Source organism: Takifugu rubripes, chromosome 12, assembly GCF_901000725.2.
Source record: "Takifugu rubripes chromosome 12, fTakRub1.2, whole genome shotgun sequence".
NCBI classification, from domain to species: Eukaryota; Metazoa; Chordata; class Actinopteri; order Tetraodontiformes; family Tetraodontidae; genus Takifugu; species Takifugu rubripes.
This window is the reverse complement of record NC_042296.1, coordinates 6,228,546-6,251,193: the sequence shown is the minus strand read 5'-3', so window position 1 is coordinate 6,251,193 and position 22,648 is coordinate 6,228,546. Positions and strand designations below refer to the sequence as shown.

Here is a 22,648-nt window from a genome sequence, read left to right as displayed (position 1 = left end):
CCCTCATACATCTTTTTACATAAAACCCAGCCTTCAGGATTTATTGTTCCTAGAGCATGATTGCTTTCTGAATTGTTATTCCCATTCTGTGCATCTCTACCCAGTAAACATCATTACACATCAGTGGAATATGAGCTAGGGGCCTTGGCAGGTCCCTCTTAAGCACTTCTTTCTCACTAATTCACCTATAACCAAACAAAATTAAAACTGTAATGATCTCATTTTTCTGGTTTCCAAGTGTAATTTATTGCCACTTTACTGCCTGGCTTCATAAAAACAAAGTAAATTCATTAATGAAAACATCTTCCTGTGAGCAGAAGACGTCAGCTCGGCCATAAAAGCATCGACGAGCATGGATAGCGAGACAGCTGATACCTGCTTTATAAATGAATGGATTATCATTGATTTCACTACACACACTCTCCAGATTTTCATACGAATAAACATAAAATAGTTTCCTGACCTCAGAGGTAATTTTCATGAAAAGTTAGGGCTAAAACCTCATCACCAGAGCTTTGTGAGACTGTATTCCCATCAAAGCTTGCAGAGCAGTCAGCCGTGACCGAGTCTGAAGCTACTCGTCTGTGTCTGCACGTTCGACAGGCCTGCGGACTGGTGATTCCAAGGCAAATCTCTGTTAATTACATATGGATGGAAAATAATTAGGCCTATCATCCCCCAGCAGACGTCGATAGGCAGGGTGGGGAAGCTGGGAAAACAGCTGCTGCAATAAATCTAATCTGATTGTCCCTGCTAATTTGAACAGAACCGGTTAAGTATTAATGGAAAGAACAGCTATTTTCAACCAATGACTGAATTTCAAGGTGGATGTTCTGGCTGCTCAAACATATTCAGCCCCAGTTGTATGTCATTATCCTCTCTGGGGCCCTTTTGACCCCGGCAAAAAGTGGCTGGGGCAAAAAAATTAAACTGTAATGTGTGTTTACTGACACTCGATACCGTCATGGATGATGTTACGATTTAGAGTGGTGTAGTGTGTGTGTGTGTTCCAGCAAACTGAGGACGTTTCAGGGACTGAGGACATTTCAGGCCGGTCCTGACATTGTCACAGGGGTATTTGAAGGTTAGGTTTTAGGTCAAGGTTAATATAAAATTTTAAATGAGAGAAAGTCCCCACAAAGATAGAGACACAAGGACCGGTGTACTTTATGTGCCTTGCCATCTTCCTGCGTTGTGTAACGTTGCTGACCCCCCGAGGTTTATGTTGTTGTGTATAACCTGATCGATTAGCGCATCCTGAATGAAGCTGAAGTTTCAAAATAAAAGCCGTGCAGGTAAAGACACAGTCAGGCATAACTCAGACGCAGTCACCTCTGAGGCCAAGAAAAATCCACTTTGGGACGATCGGCTCATTAGGTTAATGGTGTCTTCCCTCACCTGACGATGAAGGCGGGGCTCGATGCAGAGCTTCAATAAACAATTCCTTTGGTTTTAAATCATTTCCGAACAACAACATTTAGAGAGTCAAAAGTAATTAAATTTGGATTACTTTTTCATTTTGAATGACATGTTCCTGAGTGTGTAATTAGAATTAATTGGGCGCTATCTTACTGGTGTAAGAATAGACGGCGAATATTCCTGTTCTGCATTGAGGCTCATTTGGTTTGAAAAAAATGGAACGCTACAACAGGGCTGACAAGAGTCCGCAGGGAACTCAGGAGTGTTTTGAAGCTAATTAAAGTAAAGCCCATGTGTCACTGTACATATAAATGTACTTTAACTTCTCTGTGGCTGATCGTTTCTCACGGCGGGTGGGAAACAACAACATCATCTGCTTGCAAAAGGGTTTTAAAAAAACGACCAGGAAGCCTGAAAAGCGTGATCCTTGAGTAGAAAACCTCTGTGGGTGATAATATGTGCTGACTGGGATGGCCCCCGATGGTGACGGGAGGCCACTGTGTTGTAAACAATCTACCTTTTCTCTCCTTTGATACGACCCTGGAAGGATGGAAGGCTGAACATGGCTAACGTACAACGAGCTGCTGTTTAAATACCGTCGCCGGCGCGGCAACGGTGGCAGGGCGCCCAGGAGCTTGCTTCAGATTCGATTCGGGGACATGGAGGAGGCACCAGCGGCCCGTTTGGACTCATCTCCAGTAAATGGTCGGTCATTAGAGAGTCTCTGGTGGAAGCTTCACTGCGGTGAGGTCTAAACACAGCTGCTGTCAACCGCCGCACTATAAAATGTCTCCAATCTTCCTGCCTCATTACCGTAACGCCGCTTACTTGCTTTCTTCTTCTTATTCTAATTAGCCGTGCGAAGCCACCTTCACGCACGCTAACCCTGATGTGTGCCGACCTTCAGGCGCGCCTTAAGTCCTGATCTCCTAACCAATTGAAGACGTTGCCGCCACTGACTCGCCGACGTCCACATTGATCTGGCTTTAATGAAGCAAAGCCTCTGCTGACATGATTAGCTTTCATGAGATTGATCTTTGGGAAAAGACATTTTTGCAACTGTGTTAAGATTCTCATATTGACAGAGGCTAAATGAGACATAAGTCTCGACAACAGGTCCAACTACGGTGCCTGTAGATAAAGGCGCCGAGGGAAACACCTCTGCCATCATGCTTGCAGCCAAGTGGGAGGATGAAAGGCGGAAAAATAAAAAAGTGCGGCCCGATGACGCACGCGAAGCATCAGCTAAAAGAGGATTTCCCGAGAATCAAGCAAAGGGGATGCTTTGAGAGGAAATGTCGTTTCTTATGTAAAATAAACGCTCACAAAGAGGCCCTGCCTGCACACCCACACGGTCTGCTCGAGCACGACGCTCCTGCTGCTGCTTTCTGGCTTCTTGTGGAATAAATACAACAGACAGGCACAGTGACGGGCACAGCGCTGTCACGTGGCACCTCGGAATGTCGGTTTGCACTGGAAAAAACCCCCAAGAAAGAGAACATTAGGTTTTTATGGGACAAATGTGGAGCATTATGAAGATGGATGGGACGAGAGCTCTCCAAACATGAGGCCATACTACCCCAGGTGCCCTGTCGTTGAATGACGCCCCATCCTGTCATTTCAGCCGCTGCTGCACCCTCAGCAGCTCATTTTTTTGATCAACCTGACATGAAGTTGATTGACAGCTGAGACGTGAGCCAGAATTGGATAAAACCCACCTTCTGGTTGCTCCTGACTTCAAATGACATCAGGGCAAGATGGAACCTGTCATCAGCTAAATGAGACGTTTGAAATAATGTAAAACGCATTTGCCAAAAGAATTTTGGACAAACCCCAAACGCCCGAGTCTGTGATGCAAAAAATAAAAAAAGGAAATCGATGTTATTGGCAGTGTAACATGACATCTTCCAACACTTTAAATAGCAGCTTACGGTGAAAATATTTGTGCGGTCTGCTGGTTAAAGCGATGACCGGGCTCAGCCGTTTCTCCCACATCTCGTCGTCAGGCTTCGCTGCAGCTCTTTCCATGACTGCATTGTTGTGCTTTAGCACATTTTAATTACTGCCTTCCTCAGCACGCTGGCGATGAATGCTCTTCATCTCAGATGTGCAACAGCCAGCCGGCACACAAACAGTGCTGATCAGCATCGTGTGTGGACGCAGCTGAAGAGGAGGACAGCTTAAAACAAGCCCCGAGGGCCGCGGACCAGACCAGGGAGGACTCCAACATTTGGGTGTCAGCACTCGCTCACGTCGGTCGTGTTCCTAAACTCTTAAATTGCACTCACGATTGTGGTCCTAAATATTTAAAATGTAATAATTTTGGCGCTTTTGGGGTCAATAAACGTGGTGCCGGCACCTCATCAAATATGAAACATGGTCTGAACTGTTCCCTGAATTATGCTGTTGAAAATGACACGACGTCCCAGTCAATTAGTTCCGACTTTTGAGTCTAATTCTGGAACTCCAGAATCCACAATGGTAACTACCGCTTTAGCACCTTCTGTTATAGAAACATGGAGATCCATAAGCAATTGGAATGATGCTTTGGATCACTCATTAACTCACTCTCTCTCACACACACACAGACACACACACACACGTGCGCTAATTGGCGCTGCAAGCTGCCTTCACCCAGCAGGGATACACCCAAACTGTGGGGTGGATTTTAATGAGATTAAAGGCGAAAGATTAACAAGAGGTCAAGAAAGGAACCTGATTTGTTTATTTAAGATTTTAAATTTCAGACCGTGGTGCCGCCAATTCACTTAAGTTCTGAACGTAGAAGAGGGGGGAAAAAAAAATGTTCCCACCTGTATTGACCAAAACCAAACCCACTGAAGATGCGGCAGATCTGTTTGATCTTTTGGCTAAATGAAGTCAAGGGGATTGAAATCATCAATGTAACCAACTCTGAGCAGACGAATGGGTTTGAGTCCATTCAACAAGATTAATGAGAAAATGATGTAAAACATCTCAAACGAAGGTCGAGGAAAACGAGCTTATGTAAAACATCCCCAGCTCTTTAGCCTGTGAATTGAATCGCCCTGAGCTGCTTTACATCTCTAACCTGTCCGCCATCGATCACCGAGGGCAGCAGCATCTGGACCGGCTCGCTGCACCGCTGGGCTCTCCGCTCAGCCTCTCGCTCCTCTCCTCCGTCCAGGGCTCTCCATCTTCCCCCCTTCATCAGGCCTTACGGGGCTCCTTTCTACAGCTCCTTTTGTAGGTCAAAGGTCGGTTCTGCCAACCTCTCTTTGCCGTTCACGTTTATCCCTGAACCTCTCCTACGCCGGCTCTGCGATACTTCAGCGATACATCAGTCACATCTCCAGACCCTGGCGGGCTACATACCCCCCCCCCCCCCCCCAGACTTAGACACTATCGTCTGTGTTTGAATTCTCATGTTACTTCTTTGAGGCTTTTTTATTTCCTTTTTGCAGGTTTTATGCAGACTTGTAAAAGGCCGTGACAAGGACAAACGCCTTCATCACAGTTTTCCCTCTTTCCAGCACAGCTTTAATTAAACTGATGAATTGTTATTATGGTTACGTCACCGACGCGGCGTTTCAAGCGCCTAATTACTAAATTGTAACTAATCAAGAGCAATGGCAATCAGCAAACACCAGGGGCTGAATCAATGCGGTTTGGAAAGTATGAAAATACCCCTTTCACCTGCGATCCGTCGTATCCGCTCACCTCCTTACCGACGGAATATCAGACTGAAGCGTCTTGGAACAATAAAGAACGGTTTATTAAATGATCCGGGCATTGTTATTCAAACATTTATGCTCAACCTGGATGAAATGGTAAATTTCCATCCAGTGCAAATTCGGCTCAGCTTAGCGGTAAAAGTCCACCCCGTGGAAAGTTCAAATACAAATGGTTCCAAAGGCTTAAGCCGAATATCCTCAAAATTCCGTGTGCGGATCTCCACAGGGTGATGAAAGAATGATGACAAAGGGATAAACCCAAAGGTTAATCTCGACATTTATTATACATGATGTTCCGCCGATGTCCTTGATGTAAAACTTTAAGAAATCTTGTTGGTTTAGTCGTGCATGAAACAAAAACGGGACCAACTCGAATGATTCCTCTTCACCTAAGGAGACCTCACCACAACAGCAACGTAAAACAATCCCGCTTTTATATACCCAGACAGAAGCGCCTAATGATTGAAAGTGATAAGAACTCTGCTGAATCCGTGAGGTAAAGAGAGGAGGGTGGGTTTAAGGGGCAGTGACACCTGTTCTCCAATTAGAACCTCAGGAAGGAGGAGACAGTCTAAATGCCAACGGAAGGTGAGTGAAATCTTGGCGACGGCTGAATATTAGATGTAATTCCAAAGGAAGCCTGCAGCCACCTCTGGCTCCTAATCATACGGAGCAGGTTTGTCTATCTTAGATCTAAAGAAGCGATAGCTTCACATTTCATTCATATGATCTGCTCAATCTGGCTTGAGTAATGAGGAATGTTCATTCCCAACTGAACAAACATTAACATTTATCCTAAAGGGGCAACATGCGGCAGCTGTGGTTTCCTCTTTTGAGCTGTAACATGTGGTGTGAACGCGGTATTTAAAGTTTTATCTATTTTTTTGGCAGCAAAGACGCCAGTCAACATAGAGTGCGTTCACACCCCATGTAGTTACAGAGATTTACGCCAGTGTGAAGTGACAGCAGTTTCTTTTAAACACCTATGATTTTTGTTATTTTTTTAATGGTGCTGAGTTGCCATATGGCGTGTGCAACAGTGCTACTATGCAGTAATATATTCAGAAATGAATCATTTTGGATTTCTAGAGATGTATCTGGTCCATTTGTGATCATTCCTCTCCGTATTCATGTGGGCAATTAGTTCAGCAAATTTTGGGCTAATTGATGCTCAGTTTCACCGAGAAGAGTCACTTTTATATGGTTAATAGACCCCAACATTCCCCAGTCTAATTTCCCCATATGGCCTACTTTATCCTTTCAGACTGCAAAGAAACCAGGATTTATTCTATCAACCTCACTAAATGTACATGTGAAGAACGATGCGACCCCGAGGACGGGCTGTGAAAATACCCTAGGTGGAAAGCGAAAGATGTTAAAAATAGGGATGCTAAGATGCATTCACTGCCCAACGTGGGCGCAGTTTTCTTCTCAGCAAGCTGCCAAATTGACAAAAGAAACTCGTGAAGGGACCAAGCCGTAGTTAAGCTTGTTTCAGAGAGACAGAAGAGTAAATCACGTCCTCCAGCCAACTGCACGCGGGATGCTAAATTATGCTAAATTGGTCTCTATCGGTTTCCCACGAGCGAGTGCATCATGAGTCGGCCGCACTTTGAACGTGTCGAAGAGTTTAGCTCCGTGCACTTTGTCGCGCCAAAATAGATCCGTATCAGGTGGAAATTGAGTTTGAAGAAAATTTGGGAACCACAAATGTCTCATGCAGTTATATCGTAAATGCTGGGAAATGTTATCACAGGGGCCTAGTGATGTAGAAAAGTGTAAACTCTTCCTAGTGCTTGAAAACTGGGACGTGCCAATGAAAAAGATGGTGAAATTAAAAATTTAGGCGGAATAAAACAGACTGTGGCCGGTTATTTTGTAATAAGAGGTGACAGGCAGCCATTTCTTTCCCCAATTCGGGGCACTAATGTTGCTTTTTACTCACAATAGGAATTAAAATAAAAATCGGCCGAAAAAAGGGAAGATAAAATGACTTTTTTTCCACAGTCACGGTTCCCTCCTTCCTTTGAATTATTTAATTTTAATACGAGCCGTGTAAGTGCTGGCACTGAAATAGCTCAGGCTTCTAAAATCAGCCAACGAGGCCACAAAGTTACCCAAATCTGGTGAATTATTTATGGATTCTGTAATAATAAACGGAAGATGATGTATTTGCAGAGCTGGGATGGAGTCACAGAAACGCTGCTGCTGAGACAGTTCACGCAGAGGTTTTTCTGGAATATCAAAAGACAAATCACAGCTTAATTATGCATGTGGGTCTTCAGACGGGGACAAACAGGGTATAGATCAGCAACATACTGGTTATATAAGACCGCACATATCAGCAGTGGAAATCAAATTCATTGAAACTGTACACTGCTGAACAAATTAGTCATGCATACAACTACTGCGGGACATATAGAATGTTTTTAGCTAATGGGCAGATATATGCAGATGATTAATATTGCATAATTGGAGTTTTCCAAAGAATTACATATTATGCAAGAAAGATTTCTAATATTATCAAATATTTAAATAGATTCTAATGTACACATCAAGGCCCTTCAGAACTATGTAATAACACCAAAGTGGTGGGGAACCAGCGAAAGCTTCACCACTGACGACCGCAAGAGACTACATAAGGTCAAGAATCTTCGGGCTATCACTGCAAAGGAGACCCCTTCCATGCTTGTTATAAAAATGGCCTTGTGAGAGGAAAGTGAGCCAAGTGTCAGCAGGGAGGTAGCATCTTTGCCTGAGCATAAAGAAAGATTCCTGCAGCGCCCCTGAATGCCCCACTGCCACGGCCTAAAACTCCCGGAGCAGAAAATGTTATGGCGGAACTTTTCGTCTAGAAATTGACCCTAAACCTCAGCACCAACAGAGAGCAGAAGGGCTGCCACTTCCAAGGGTTCACCTCAAGTCCTCACAGCTGTCTGAAGAGCCGATGCCAACACAGAAAAGAACCTAGGGTGGTTTTGTTGCGGCGCTACTGACCTTGTTGTATAGTGCGGCATCATGAAGGACTGTAAAAATCCTTTCGCATCATAACACGACTGGTTCCTGAAATCTGAATAACCTCGCACCATTTCCTGCGCTCTGCTTTGACAGCTGTCAGCAGAGACGCAGGCTGACTCCTGGGTTTATAAGCCTGTTTGGAGCAAGCGAGGGGCCGGAAAGGTACCGAGAGTGATGAATGAGTGAGGCGGGAATGAGATTAAGCACAGTCTACTGAATAAATGAACAAATTAATGATGTGAGGAAAAAGGAGCGGGCAGCCTGCCGACAATGTTTCTCTAAATAAAAAAAAGTGCTGCGTCTAAGAATAGCCTCCCTCTGGTTATGCTGTGATAGCCATCATCATTAACACTGTCGCGGTGCGATTCTCAACGTGGCGCGAGTTGCAGTGCGACGGCGGGACGTCGTGGCATCTTGCTAACTTCTTGTCTTCTCCTCCTGGTGTTATCTCAGCGCGCCAGTTTTTGCTCTTTCAAGTTACCCTGCCGACTGTCCCGCAAAGGCGTCTGAGGCCTCCAGGCGCACTCCTTGATGCCGACGGAGACACATAATTTGTTAACGCGAAATGCGTCAGAACCCCAATAGTTGTCAGAGTTCAGAGTTATGTTTCATCCTGGAAATGCTGCTGCAGGTACAACATGCTGGGGAACAGCCTTGCGATAACAGCTTGTCACTGTGATACTTGGCCCCAATTAGATGTTTTTTTCCCTCCTCCACATCATTGCACCTCTGGGATTAGAAAGAACTAAGTGGAGCAACAGACTGGGAAACACAAAACTTTCCTGAACACCGTGAATACTGCATGAAGCCGATCAGGGACTGAGCAGAGGCAAGCGGAGCGGCTCACAATGCTACACGCTAAAAACTGACCAGTGACGAGCAGGAAAGTGTCGCCTAATTTGGGCAGAAATTTGATGACGACGCCTTTGAAATCTACATGCTGCTCAAACTCAGCGTTCCTACTGGGGTAACAAAGCCAGCTGGCCTCCTCTATCAACGCCAGGATGCTAGTTTGATGCCACACAGCAACGGCTGGACACTTGGGGACAGTTAGTAGACTGTTTATTGGTCCTTTTGTGGTGGACATATCTTTCCAGCTTTCTCCTTTTTTGGCTGCATGGATTTATTATGTTTTGTCTATTTCCCAATTACATTTACTAAGTTGTGACTCCATGTCTGAATCAGTGTCTGGGAATTATCAGCTTATCAGTTTTGCATCAGATTTGATCATACACATATTTGGCAAGTTAGGATGTGGTTTCAGCTCTATCAGCAGAGGATTTTGGTGTCTCTGTTCCGTGAGTTTGAGACTCCACGATGATTTAAGTGATTGCAATGATTAAAAACTCAGCAGGTATCTGATACAACGCTCACAGTCATCACATCAAACTAAATATGAGACAGAGACATGAGGACAAAAGCATCTAAACACAACAGATGGGGAAAAAGACCAGCAATTTTTCTCCTCACGAGAGGAGACAACAGAGATGCTGCCATTCAACTGCGCCCGGGCAACTGCTTCGATCCCTCCGACCTAAAGCAGCTGCTTCTTTTAGCCCGACATCTTTCTTTTTCCCCCCCCAAAAATCTGAGTTATTGTTTACTTTACCTCTAACAATAGAGAGATGTAAGTGGTGGAATATATTTTCCTGTCATGTTAACTCTTCCATGTGGAGGGCTTTAGCTCACCAGACTGATATGTTTACAGCTCAGTTCAGTCCCTAAAGGCAAAGCTGGGTCTGTCACACTCCTCCTACAGAGCTACCACATTTATCTGCACACAAATGGAACCTGCCAGGTGGTGAGGTTCTTCTAAAAGTACCTCATATTCCAGAAAAACACATCAGAACACCCCTAATATGGTAAAAATAAGCTTGGTGCCTCATTTTTAAAATGAATATACCCCGTTACTCCCAGAACATTCAGCCGATTACGAAGAAATCATCACGTCATTTAGGGTCCATTTTAAAAGAGAGCTGAACATGAGGCGGCGCCTGCAGTGTTCCTCTCGGTGGAGGAACGGGGAGATCAATGATGGCAGCCCATTAGCACAGAGCCAGCCTTAAATGGACGCGTTTGCCTTCTGCTGTCTGTCAGCTCCCCAAAGCATGAATCTAGCTGCTGCGCCGTCGGCACAGCTGCAAATCTGGGTGTTGCGATGAGATGTATTGAGGACACTGGTCCTGGTTGTGGTTTCAGCTCTCCGAGATTGCTTTTGTTTAATATGAAGGTTGTAGAATTTTCGATTATTTAATTGATGCAGTTCACCTTCTGCTGCCTCTTTACTTTTTTGGAGCTGTTCCCTGGAAGCACCAGAGCTTCATGTGCAGCTATCCGAGCCTTCAATGGTGCCGGCAGACGGTTTTCCTGATATGTGAAATGTGGAATTAAACAGCGCTTTTGGCAGGCAGCTGTGAGCTGCCGGGGAGTCTGGACCCTTCCTATAGCACTAATTGCTTTTTTCTTTGCCATTTAAGTCGGACACTCCCGAATCTGGTGCACAGTTGTTTATGTTCCCAATTCCTTGATGCAAAATACTCCAGGAATGAAAGGAGTCAGCCTCTTGCTGCCATGATTTCAACTTTCTCCTGATTTTGCACCTCTATTTGGGAGCATCCTGATCCCTACTTTCCTGTGTCTTTGGCACCGTAGTTACATTTAGCCATTACCCTCTGCGGGAATTTGAACTACAATTGAAACCTCCCACGCTGTTTCACCTTTAGTTCTTCACCCAAAATGATCCAGTAAGCACAATTTCCCCAAAAATCTCATTAAGACCCACCGCGGCCACCCAGGGCTGCTGCATTATTCATGTGTTTTTCCCAAGCATTCACAAAATGGGTGAATAATTCCAGCTGATATTTAAAATGCACAGCGAGAAATGAGAGACGAGCTGCTTCTAAAAATACCGGTAAACCCACAATGCTGTTGTCAGGCCAGTGGAAAGTCATCAACCTTTCATCGGATCAGATAATTTAAGATAAAGTTAAAGAAGGGGCTCCTAATTTTAAGAAATATGCACTGCAACTACTCGATTAAACACAAATCACTTTAGGTGCAGACATACATAATCCAGACAAACCTATGTGGAAAGCACTGAAGGTAGTCTCTGCATGCATCAACCCAACCAAAGAAACTCAGCAAAGTGAACCCAAAACTCTGATTAGCAACAAGAAGTCATAATCGGAAACCTAAATGAACTCAAAACTAGTAAGACAAAGATCTATTCCAACAGAAGGGTTAATGACAGCGTCACAACACCTTCTCTTTTGGTGTCCTGATGATAAAATTGGAGATCATTAGGGACAAATTCAGTGCAGACGACAGCAGTAAAGTTGGGTTTGTGTGTCGATTTAAATCTTCCTTTAATCTCAGGGCTTAGATCTGACATCTCCGTAGAGCGGTGGACGTAGAGTCAAACATCTTTTTGCATAAACTCCCACAAGCAGACCTGTTCACAAACCTGAAGACTGAAAACTCTCGCGCTGCATCAGTCGGGGAGTACGCGATATCATTCCACGTCCTGGTTTTTAGCTTCATGAGACACATGCTGCAGGCAAGGCCCAAAGGAAGGCAGGAGGATCCACAGCTGTTGCAGTTAAGTATGCAAATTAGAAAAGCATGGTCCTCACACAACAGAACCTGCCATTAAAATCCCAGCGCTGCATTAAGCAGGAACTTAACGCATTTATGACCCAAAAGAGTCACAACCTGAGGCTGATTTAGGCAACTTCATACCTGAGAACACAGAGGAGAATAAATACTGCTGCATCAATCTTGTGCCACCATTAGAGCATTGTTGCCTGGCACAATTTATCCACATAAAATACCGCTAACTGTATTTACTGAAGATGAAAAAAGAGCTGTGTAATACGCAACAGACGGCTAGATACTCGACTGAAGTGTACAAGACTGACGACTCAACCATCATCAAATGTTCATGTGCTGCATTGTGCCACGTTTCCCCCAGTCTCTCATCAAGTACCATAAGGACAAGTGTCTCTCATTTCCATGTGCACTGACAGTAGAGACTAACTCAGACTGGCAGATGGGTAGAGGGCATCCAGTAAACAGCAACTCAGGACATGGTGACATTAAAGCATCGTTCAGTGGACGGCTCATTACAGACCGGAGCTCTCACATGCAGCATGCACACGTTGCAGCTGCGTTCACCTGCAGGATGAGCGCTCGCTCCTTCTGTTTTTTTTATTTGATTTTCTAAACAGAGTGAGTGCTCTGTCATCAGATGATAGCTTTGTGTGCTGAGCATGAATGCTTCCCACAGGCTTCTCCATAAGGCAACCAATATTCAGGGATTACAGGACTGAAAGAGAAGAACTGGCATGAAATAAATGATTAATTTAATCCCACCAATTATTCTTTGGCAAAAATTGCAGTTTGGCTAATCCCAAATGGTGTTGATGATAAGGACCGAGGCGCGGTGTTAAGAAGACGTGATCCTGCCATTTGTAAGAGAGATTCCACGTTCAGAATTTCAGTGTAATGAACTCTGACATGTGCAGCTGTAAAACAGCCGTCTGTTTTGACAGTGCTGACAATTGGGAGGATAGAGAGCTGGAGAGCTGTACCTGTAGCAATGGAGGAGGCTAACAAAGCAGAGCTAGCAGTGTAGGAAGAAGGTATGGTCTTATTTCTTTTTAGCTTTTGTTTCATGTTTTACAGTGTCAATATTTGGAAACTACAACAGCAACAACATCCGAACTCCTGCAAAAACAACAGTCCAACATGAAGCAGAAACTAGAAGAAGGAAAATACTAGTCAGTTTAATTAAAAAATACATATATGAGTGTAAAGAAAAGCTTCAGAAAGGCTGGATCTGATGGAGCTGACAGGTTTGCATGTACTGGGCCGTGTGTATGTGTCTCCACCTGTTTTGTGACCGTGTCCTGCTTGTGCCAGACTGTCTGAATCACGCTCGGGCGAGAAGGCAGAACTAAGGCCCTTCTGCTTTCATTTATAATTCAGAGCAGCGCCACGTACCATTTGTCTCTTACTGAATTATAATTTCACATCTCCTGCTCCTGGGGAATTGTTTCTGGTGCCAAGAGAAACAGGAAGAAAGGGAGAAAATAGGTGGGATCCGTTTTTTCAAGGTTTCAGCTATACTTTGGTGAAAGCTTTATTCTGAAAGAGGGCAGGATCATATTCAGAAATGTACCGGTAAAAGCGATACAGGGGGGAAAAAGTATTTGTTTCTTTAGAAATGGCTCATATGCTTCCATTGATGGCGACAAACCCACCCTATCAAATACAGTATGAATGATTTATTTTGAAAAGATTACAACGAATGTGTGGACAACAGGTTATTTGACAGTGGATGTGACCTGGTGTGACACTCGTGACACTGTTCAATCAGTAACGGGTGTTATTAGACTGGACAATACTCCGATTTTGGATTAAAAAAGCCTCTTTAACAACAAAGATAACCCCCTAAATAGGGCGTGACCTTGAAACCGATAAGCCTGATGTGCGGCTCGGCAAATAACCCATGTCTGAAATTTAACGAGCAAACTTGAAACGACAGCGGCAGCACATCAGAAGGATTTTCCACAACAGAGATGTGCACAAAAACCCCACAATGCCCAGTGAACTGGGAGAAAATGTGTGTGTGTGTGTGTGAGAGAGAGAGAGAGAGAGAGAGAGAGAGAGAGAGAGAGAGAGAGAGAGAGAGAGAGAGAGAGAGGAGAGAGAGAGAGAGAGAGGAGGAGAGAGAGAGAGAGAGAGAGAGAGAGAGAGAGAGAGAGAGAGAGAGAGAGAGAGAGAGAAGAGAGAGAGAGAGAGAGAGGGAGAGAGAGAGAGAGAGAGAGAGAGAGAGAGAGAGAGAGAGAGAGAGAGAGAGAGAGAGAGAGAGAGAGAGAGAGAGAGAGAGAGAGAGAGAGAGAGAGAGAGAGAGAGAGAGATTGAGATTGTCCCATCTGATGCGGAGTGCTTTGCGACAGGCTGCCTGAAACACATTGGTCAACCTGTCGTCACTATTTCTGACTCACTGCTTAACCTTTGTGAGCATTCCACTACTTGGTGAAACAAGGGGGAAGTGGATAAACGGATGGGGGGGGGGGGGGGCGCGCGCACGCGCACACACACACACGCACGCACACACACACACACACGCACACGCACACACACACACACACAGCCACATGTTTGTACATCTGTCTTTGTGGGGAATCTAAATGAAAGAGTGCTCTAACCGTCCTTGACTTTGCAAAACATTCTGGCTCAACCAAAATGTCCTCACTGTGCAGGTAAATTCTGCTCCTGACTATGTAGCACATGAAGAATTTAAAATTAAAAGTGAGCTGTGCATTTACCGCTCGGAGAAACCACTCAGTCATCAGACAGGCTGATGGGTAACTGAAATACCAGCGAAGACTTGCCTCCGCTGCCAGCGACGACAGCGCGGTAAAACACCCAAATCGGCTGACGCGGGCATTTCAGCTGCCAGACGCTGGAGTTAAGCTCTCTTAGATGTCTCTACTCAGCTGGGAACGCTACAAAACAAAAATACTTGAAACATTGGTGCGTGATTCCTCGGCCCAAACAAAAGCCCCGTCTAATCTCCGTAGCATTCAAAGAGCAGCCACCTGTTACAATGAGCCGCATCTTCCTCCTGTGATCGCTGCATCTGAAGGGGGGGGGCACACCGCGGTCTTCTGTTTGCAGACAAAGCCTGTGTAGAAAACAGACCAGCTAGTGGGATCCTTGGAGCTAATTACTAGCCCCACTATAATTGTCTTTAAATACCAGGTGGGAAGAACAATGGCCTTTTCAGACAAAAGATCAGGGCTGAACGAAGGACATAAAGTAAATCTGCCACTAGGAAGGACAAACAGAATTCTATGAGCGTGCGATCTGCAGTCAGAATATTCTAAAAGGGCACAAACACAGCAATCAGAGGCACACACAGTTTATTGATCTCTGCTGGACGGTAAGACCAATATTCATCCATGTCAGCGGGACATCCCTTTGGCGCATGCAGACCGTCATTTAACCATACCCATGTTTCTATGTTATACTCCCCTCCACCTCCAGCCAAGCTGTCGATGCGCTGATCTGGCCAGCTGTGGGGACGCACGTCTGAGTGCAGCAGCCACTAAACTGGATCAGAGTAATATCGATTGATTAATGAACGCCTACAAGCCAATTATTTCTCCCTGCCCTGCAACTGTCCAGAGATTTTATTTATCATAGTGGAACTAGTCAAACCTACCCAATATTGACAGTCAGGTAACGTCATACTGAGTCGTAACATCTACACCCTTCGTGATGCTTTCTCTGTTCAGAAAGCATCAACTCCAACTGATAGCCGCCTTTTAGAATTACTTTCCATCACATTATGTGTAGATAATATTAAATACTAAACCTGGATAAATGGTCAAGGTCCTTGGATAACGGTCACCAAAATGCAATAACCTGAAAACTGGGCTTATTTCTCATAAACATGGAGACAGAATGTAATATATTAGTCAGGATATTTAAATTTAGCTACTTCTCTAAATGGACTGGACCTATTTATCCTTCAGACACTTGGATTTGGCTGGGACCTACTGACAGCAGAAAAAACTGCTAATTGGGGACAATTAAGAGTTAAGAGAAAGTGCAGCATTATGAAGGAAAGCAATTTCCTGAGGATCATTTGCACTGATGAATCACCGATTCTGACAATCCTGCCCTTAAACAAAGAATGGAAACTCTACTGATAATGAGAGGCAATGAGGCTGGTGTTAGAGTCAGATCACTCTGTCGGGATAAATGCCTACGAAATCAAGAGAGGAGAAGCAAAGAATGAGGAAATGAGAGAACAAACATAGGAAATATTTCTGTATTCTGCTCATGCAACCCAAAATATCTCTTCTGTGCTTTTTAGGCACAATAGCAAGCTGCAATACAATGCCCTGGGGCAGAGAAAGCCTTCTTATAATAAGCTGCCACATATTATTCTTAAAGCAGGAGTGCAAACATGCTCCTTTTTCTGTACTGCAGGGCAGAGGGGAATGATAGACCAACAGACCAACCACTCAAAGGTGCCCTCTCAGTGGTCTTCAGAGCTGGTTCGTATCTAAGCCAGGAAAACTGCCGCTGAATATTTAAACCAGAGGCCCACGGAGCCGACAGGAACCGGAGCCTCGACTTCCTGTTCTCATGAATGTGTAGTTGGCCAATATGGCATACACTAGCCCAGCATGATGGATCACCTGCTACGCCTTCTTAACAGCTACATGGGGGAAAAAAAGATGGATGGCACGTCAGAGAGGAGTATAAGCAAGGAGGACAAGAAAAAAAATAATAATGGAACAATTTCAAGTGTGAATATCTCGAAGGCCATTGCAGAATGGAAAATGACTGGAAATGTTAATAGTTCTATCCTCCAGGATGTTAGATCACCGAGTGTGACTCCATCGGAGGTGATCTATCACATCCTACTGTTGGCAAATTGCTGCACAATCTGCAGTTTTGACACAGAACCAGGCCGACAAAAAGGATTCCTCAACAATTTTAGAGCGGGGGAGAAAAATCAGAAGCTAGTTGCTGCGTTTGAGGATTAAAAAAACCAGCATAGACATGAAAAACTAACGATCCTTTGATATTTGAGACCGTCTCAAAAGCACATAAACACAGCCAAAAATACCCACATTGGTCCACAACAAATCACTACCGCTAATTACAAAAAAACCCTTAATAAAGCAACCTATAAATTCATTTTAATCCGGTCGGATTGAATACAAGAGATCCAATAAAACGGCAGGTAAAGGCACAAAAGATGATGTAAATCGACGACTCGTCTTTTGTTGTGGCAGCATTGTGGCAGCTCCAGAGAGTGAAAAAGGCTTTGTCGAAATCTCCCACCTTTTAAAAGCAGCTGAGGCGGCGCAGCGAGGGGCTTGACACAATCTCACCATGAACCAGAGGCTGGAGCAGGTTGTATTTAGAAATGTCAGGTAATCTGTCTTTCAGGGATGAAAAGGCGGCCGTTGGGGAAACCCTTTTTTCCTTTGGAGCAATTCAATGCAGGAGGTGGTTTCATACCACAGTAAGCAGAGGAGGAGCACTGAAAATACACTTGCAATATAATGAAAAGCACTTTACGCCATGCCTAAAGACAGGAAGTTGAATCACGCTGGGCAGGAAGCAAACTTCAATATTTCTAAAGCTAACGTTGGATATAACATCAGGTAAACAGGACAAAGTCCTCTTGCATCTTAATGCGCTCCACTTTCTGTCCCCACTTACATTTTTGCTGTCTGAACTGTTTCACTTCCAAATGAATGGGCGATTGTTTGGTGGGCTATCTGCGGCAGACCGGAAGACTTTGATTTATTCCCGCTGCTCACACACTGACACAGCGACAGCCTGGATTGTCTCCTGCCCATGATGAATGCCCCCCAAACAGATGTACCGACCTGGGACAAACCAACTCTGGATGCAAATGACTACAGGTATTCATTGGAGGCTGGTGGTTGAGGGGAGGCTGCTGGACCCTGTGGTCCAGGGAAGCTACAGGGCAAACCTCAAATCGAATCATTAATTTTGTAAAATGAATAGATGCGTTGAGACTGGGCTGACACAATATTTCTGCTCTTATGCAAACTCAACTTTGGGAGCCTGAATTAAAATGTCGCTCTGGCTTTCTCACACGCCAAAATGATGGACAGAAGCGTGAGGAGGGCAGCGGCATTCAAACCTGCAGCACTCAGCAACTGACAAACGCTTCAAGGTGTATTATTCTCTGATATGTCCCCTGTGTTTCCTAAAAAGCCACCGTCTGTGACTGCCCCAAAGGTCCATCATTGTGTGTGTGTGTGTGTGTGTGTGGTGGAGAGAGAGAGAGAGAGAGAGAGAGAGAGCGAGGGAGGGAGGGAGGGAGGGAGGGAGCGAGACAGAAGAGGCTTCTTATTAAATTATCTCTGTGCTTTTACAGCGAGCACCCTCCACCCATCTCTTTCCATCGCTCTCCTCAGCTAAACATTTGTCTTTCCATTCATGGGTGAATTTGTATTCCATTGAGACAGGTTCCTGTTGGGCGAGGGGGGAAGGGGGTGGAATGGGTGCAAAGTCCGAGTTCGAGCTCACTGGTTTCCATCTCATTGCTCGGTTAAAGGCAATACTGTGAAATCACAGCGGCGCTTTGGTATTGATCACCAAAGGTGACAAATATATTCATCATTAGCCTAATGAGCCAACTCAAGATGAACGTCTTCAGAAGCCGCAACACATTTGTCACCGCGGCCTTTGTGCACGTTTTAACAGGCTGCTTCCATCATTTGTTCCCCTTGTAGCTGATCTTAAACATGTCCAAACACCGAGAGAGATCATGTGCTCTGGTTTAGCACCAGCTACGGTGGTGTCGACCCCCTCAGTCGGCCCCCTCCGACTGGTCAGATGACTGTTTATTTAGCAACACTCCATTAAGTTGACGCGGCGACTCCGATCACACGCCGCACCACTTTCGCTTAAATCAAATTGACAAGAACCATAATCAATAATGCTGTTAACATAATTCCAGGCAGCAAAATGCCACCTGTTCTGGAGCCTTCGAGCAGACGCAGAAGATACAGGTTTTTGAAAGTTGAAACCAAGCATTTAGTCAGCTGTTAAAGAATCGCTCAACCTGAAAAGCAACCACGAGTGGTTACGTGCTGCCACCAGCCAGGGACCTTGATCACATGACCTTTTGTCAGGAAACAAAAAAACATCCCACAACATCACACTGCTCTGGGTGAATAATCTGGATTCTCTCAAATTAAATCCCTTGAACTGCCTATTTAGGACTTTTTTGAAAGAAACAGACACAAACATTGTTTCACTAACTAACTAAGAAGCTTTTTACGTGTAGCTTGAGCCAAAGGAGCTGGTTCAACATGCCAATGCATGATGTAAAATCCTAAAATGATCTAAAATGGCTGTGGACAAAATATATATTTTGTAAAATAACTTGACAATCAGCCCCCCAGTTTCACCTTGAGTCAAAGCAAATGGATTTAGCCACTTGAATGAAAGCGATGCTTCTGAGACTCACCGGCGCTCTAATAAGACATTCCTATTAAACCTTTTAAGTTATTCAGGCCATTCAATAACTGGTTTGATATGCAAACAAAAATACAAGAAGGGATTTAAAAACTGACAGTTTTGAAGTATCTTAATGCCTTACTGCAAAAGAGAAACCAAGCTAATGGGCCAACCCACGCCTCACATCCCAGTGCAGCATTTGCCACGAACAGCCTTTTTTTCACTTTTACAATTTCACAGATGACAACCTCACCTTCATGTTTTTCGTGGGGTTTTTTTGAAGTGGGGAGTAAAGGAGAGTTTTGTCACAGATAATTAACCCTGTCAGCCTGTAACCTTCTCAAAACGAATAGCAGGAAATCTCAAAGGCAGCTCTGCTGACATTTAGACTGTTTGTAGAGCTGTCTACCCTTTTCAGCAGCGCAGGGACAAGACCAGTCAACATATGCACTTTATTGCAGTTCTTCCCCGCTATAATGGCAACAGATGCGGTTTTATTACTGCAGAGCAAAATCAGATGATTGCTGCTTGTGAATTTATGAAAACAGACACTTGTCAAGTTGTCTAAGCAGCGTGTCATGGGAGAGATATCGTTTCCCATATATCCACTCTTCTCATACTGTAACCGGGCCAGTGTCGGTGCGGTATTGATTTCAGCGTGCAGTAAAATCATTTAGGCCGAACAATTAGGAGGTTGGAAACAATCAAAGTCATCAGATCCGGCCACTTTCCTGGAACCTACGTGATCAAATATTCATAGATTTTCTTTTTCTTTTAAGGATCCCGTTACTGATGATGCGCAACTGTAAATAGATTTTGATGAATTACATAACACATTGGTTCCCCTGTCACACTAATAAGAAACTGTATCTATACTTCGTACGACAGAGCCGCCCTAGTGGTACTGTGGACCCTAAATCATTAGAGCCACATTTTCGACTTTGTCTTACTCAAATTAATGTCCCCCAAAAACACCATTAATATATTGATGAGAACGAGCCAGCAGATATGTGATATTAGTGGAGAGAAACTGGCAGTCGGCATCCCTGTGCCCAGATTCAACAGCTGTTTACGGGAACTTTTCTGATGTTTACAGAAATACACCGGGCGTTAAAACCGCCCAGTGGGACTAATGACTGTAGACACGGGGGAGATGCTTTAAATGTGGTTGTAATTGAGCCCGTGATAGTCTCTGCAACCCTGAGAAAAGCATCCTAATAGGCAGAGGGGAATTATCCAGCTCACAATCAGCAAGGCTTGCAAAGATACTCAGATTGCCTTATAGAACAAAAGCGTGGAGCAAATAAAGCACGTTGGCACTCGGACTGCCTGCATAATGCAAAAACCTTATCAGAAGAAGACAAACGCACCTTCAAAAGGAAAAGAATGTGAGAAAAGTGAATGACGAGGAGGACCGCCCCGATCTTCACCTTGTCTCTTTTACATTTCTGTGCCTGATCTGCCGTCACTCCATCTTGCTTGCTCTCTGCAGACTGCAGGACGGCCCCAGCTGACTAATCAGAATGCTGGCAGGGCCAAAAGAGAGGCCGGGACTCTCGGAAAACAAACATCGGCAGTAAATCAGAAGTAATTTCGGAGGATGATCGCAGATGGTGCGACACGAGCGCGCTCCTACGAGTTGCGCGCGTCCCTGGTGATTTGCGTTTCCTGAGCTGCTGTCTTTGCTTCTCCAGAATAGCCTGGAGGCCATTACAAATGCAAATAAAAAACATGGCTTGAGACCAGTTCTGGAACTTTATACGCTAACCGACGGCCCCTGCAGCACGCAGATAACTGTGACTGGCAGGTGAGCTGGGCCAGACAAAACGGCTTAGTGCAAATATACATGATGCCATGTCAACATCTCACACGGCGGAGAGACTCACCCCACTGTAAAGGAGCGAGCTGCAGGTGCTCCAGGACGAGCTGGTTGAGGACTCCCTCCACGCTGGCCTCTCCATGGCGCTGCAGGGACGGGTGAGTACAGTTAAGAAAAAAGCTTGGAGACACTCATGGTGGTCATCAAAGTGACAGCGCCATGGTTCCCGGGGAGGAATCCAGAAGAGCACAAATGTATACAGAGACACATCTACCGTCGCTTTAACTTATTCCAATATAACACTGAATTTTGATCATCAGCTCTTAATTTGACATCATTTTAGATAGATTTATGAAGACCTGTCACCCCACAACACATCAAAGCCCATTTTCAGAATGTTGTCAATATAAATCAAAACTGAATGCACAGTTGTTTTTTTTAATCATATAAAATGTAATAACCCTCAATCAGATGAAACTCCATACATGTTACAGTGCGTCACGTTATTAATTCATCTGTGCCTACCGGGAGCGGATTTATACACCGTGCTTCAAATGGTCAAATTCACTGGTCACGGAGAAGGCGGCTATTGATGCATGAATGCCACATCAAAATAAATACATGAGGGCAATTACGCAGCTAATATGTGATGAGAAGCGGGCTGTTGATCATTTACACAGCTGACATTTGGAATAATGGCTGAGACGAGCGCAGCCTGGAGCGTTGAACCTGTTTATCAATACATGAAGTGGAGCACGATATGCATGGAGAGGGAGACATAAAGGGAAAAAGGCCTTCTAAAGTGCTTCCACTGCACCTGCAGAGTCCTCTCCCATATCAAAGAATGAATTGTAATGAGTGTCCCAGTATGCACCTGTGTGTTATTTTCATAAACAATGGCGGCGCTGTGGATTCGGCAGGACTCTTGTGCATCTGCTCTTAGAGTTGGCTGCTAATGTCAGGTAACAGTGCTGCATTTCCATGCGCGCAGCCTGTTGATGATCAGAAGTCTGATCCGACACTCTGCAGCCATTCCTGGCAAGAGCTCTTATGAGTCCACCCAGAAATGGACGTGTTACATAAGACCTTGATTATTTCTACTGAGGTCACTGCACAAAAACAAAAAAAGGAGTCCCACCATGCCAGGATAGTACAGTAGGCTGGGATTTTCTGGGTGGCGAAGGCACACACGGCACACCTGATTGGTGTTTTCATCAACACATTAGAGTGTTTTTCATTTGTGTAACGTGCAAGTTGTGCCGTGCAGAAAACGATACAACTTTCAGCTATTTTGCAAATATGGTCTATTTGCCTCACAGAGAACTAATTTAGCATCATTTGCAGAGCCAGGCCCAGATTATTTATTAATTCATTTTACTACATGTTTCTAACCCATTGAGGACCGGCTAAGAGGAAATTCCAATAACCAGGATGGCAGAGAATTCAGCAGTGATGATTCGTTAAAATTGGCAATAAAAAGCTAAAGGAGAGACAATTATTACTGGTTCATTCCTCTCTTGTTGTTTTTTTTAGCATCAGGCTAAACGAGTCATTCCTGGTATCACCAAGCGACCATCAACAAAGCAGGAAATAATGCTGGAAGGAGCTTGTAAATTCCAAATTAAAGTGACTTGCTTTGCTGTGGGCAGTG

At 44.6% G+C, this 22,648-nt stretch overlaps 1 protein-coding gene across 3 annotated transcripts in view; it reads right to left on the bottom strand.

Moving 5' to 3' along the window:
- trappc9 (trafficking protein particle complex subunit 9) overlaps positions 1-22,648 on the bottom strand; it is an 85,601-nt gene that overhangs the window by 7,398 nt on the left and 55,555 nt on the right. For 2 of the 3 annotated variants that reach the window (XM_003968994.3, XM_011609005.2), the window contains one exon: positions 21,065-21,155. In XM_003968994.3, coding sequence (XP_003969043.1) covers positions 21,065-21,155 — 91 coding nt within the window. Of the gene's footprint in view, positions 1-14,357; positions 14,842-21,064; positions 21,156-22,648 lie in introns of those variants that run through there. The other variant, XM_029844823.1, reaches the window with a different exon arrangement.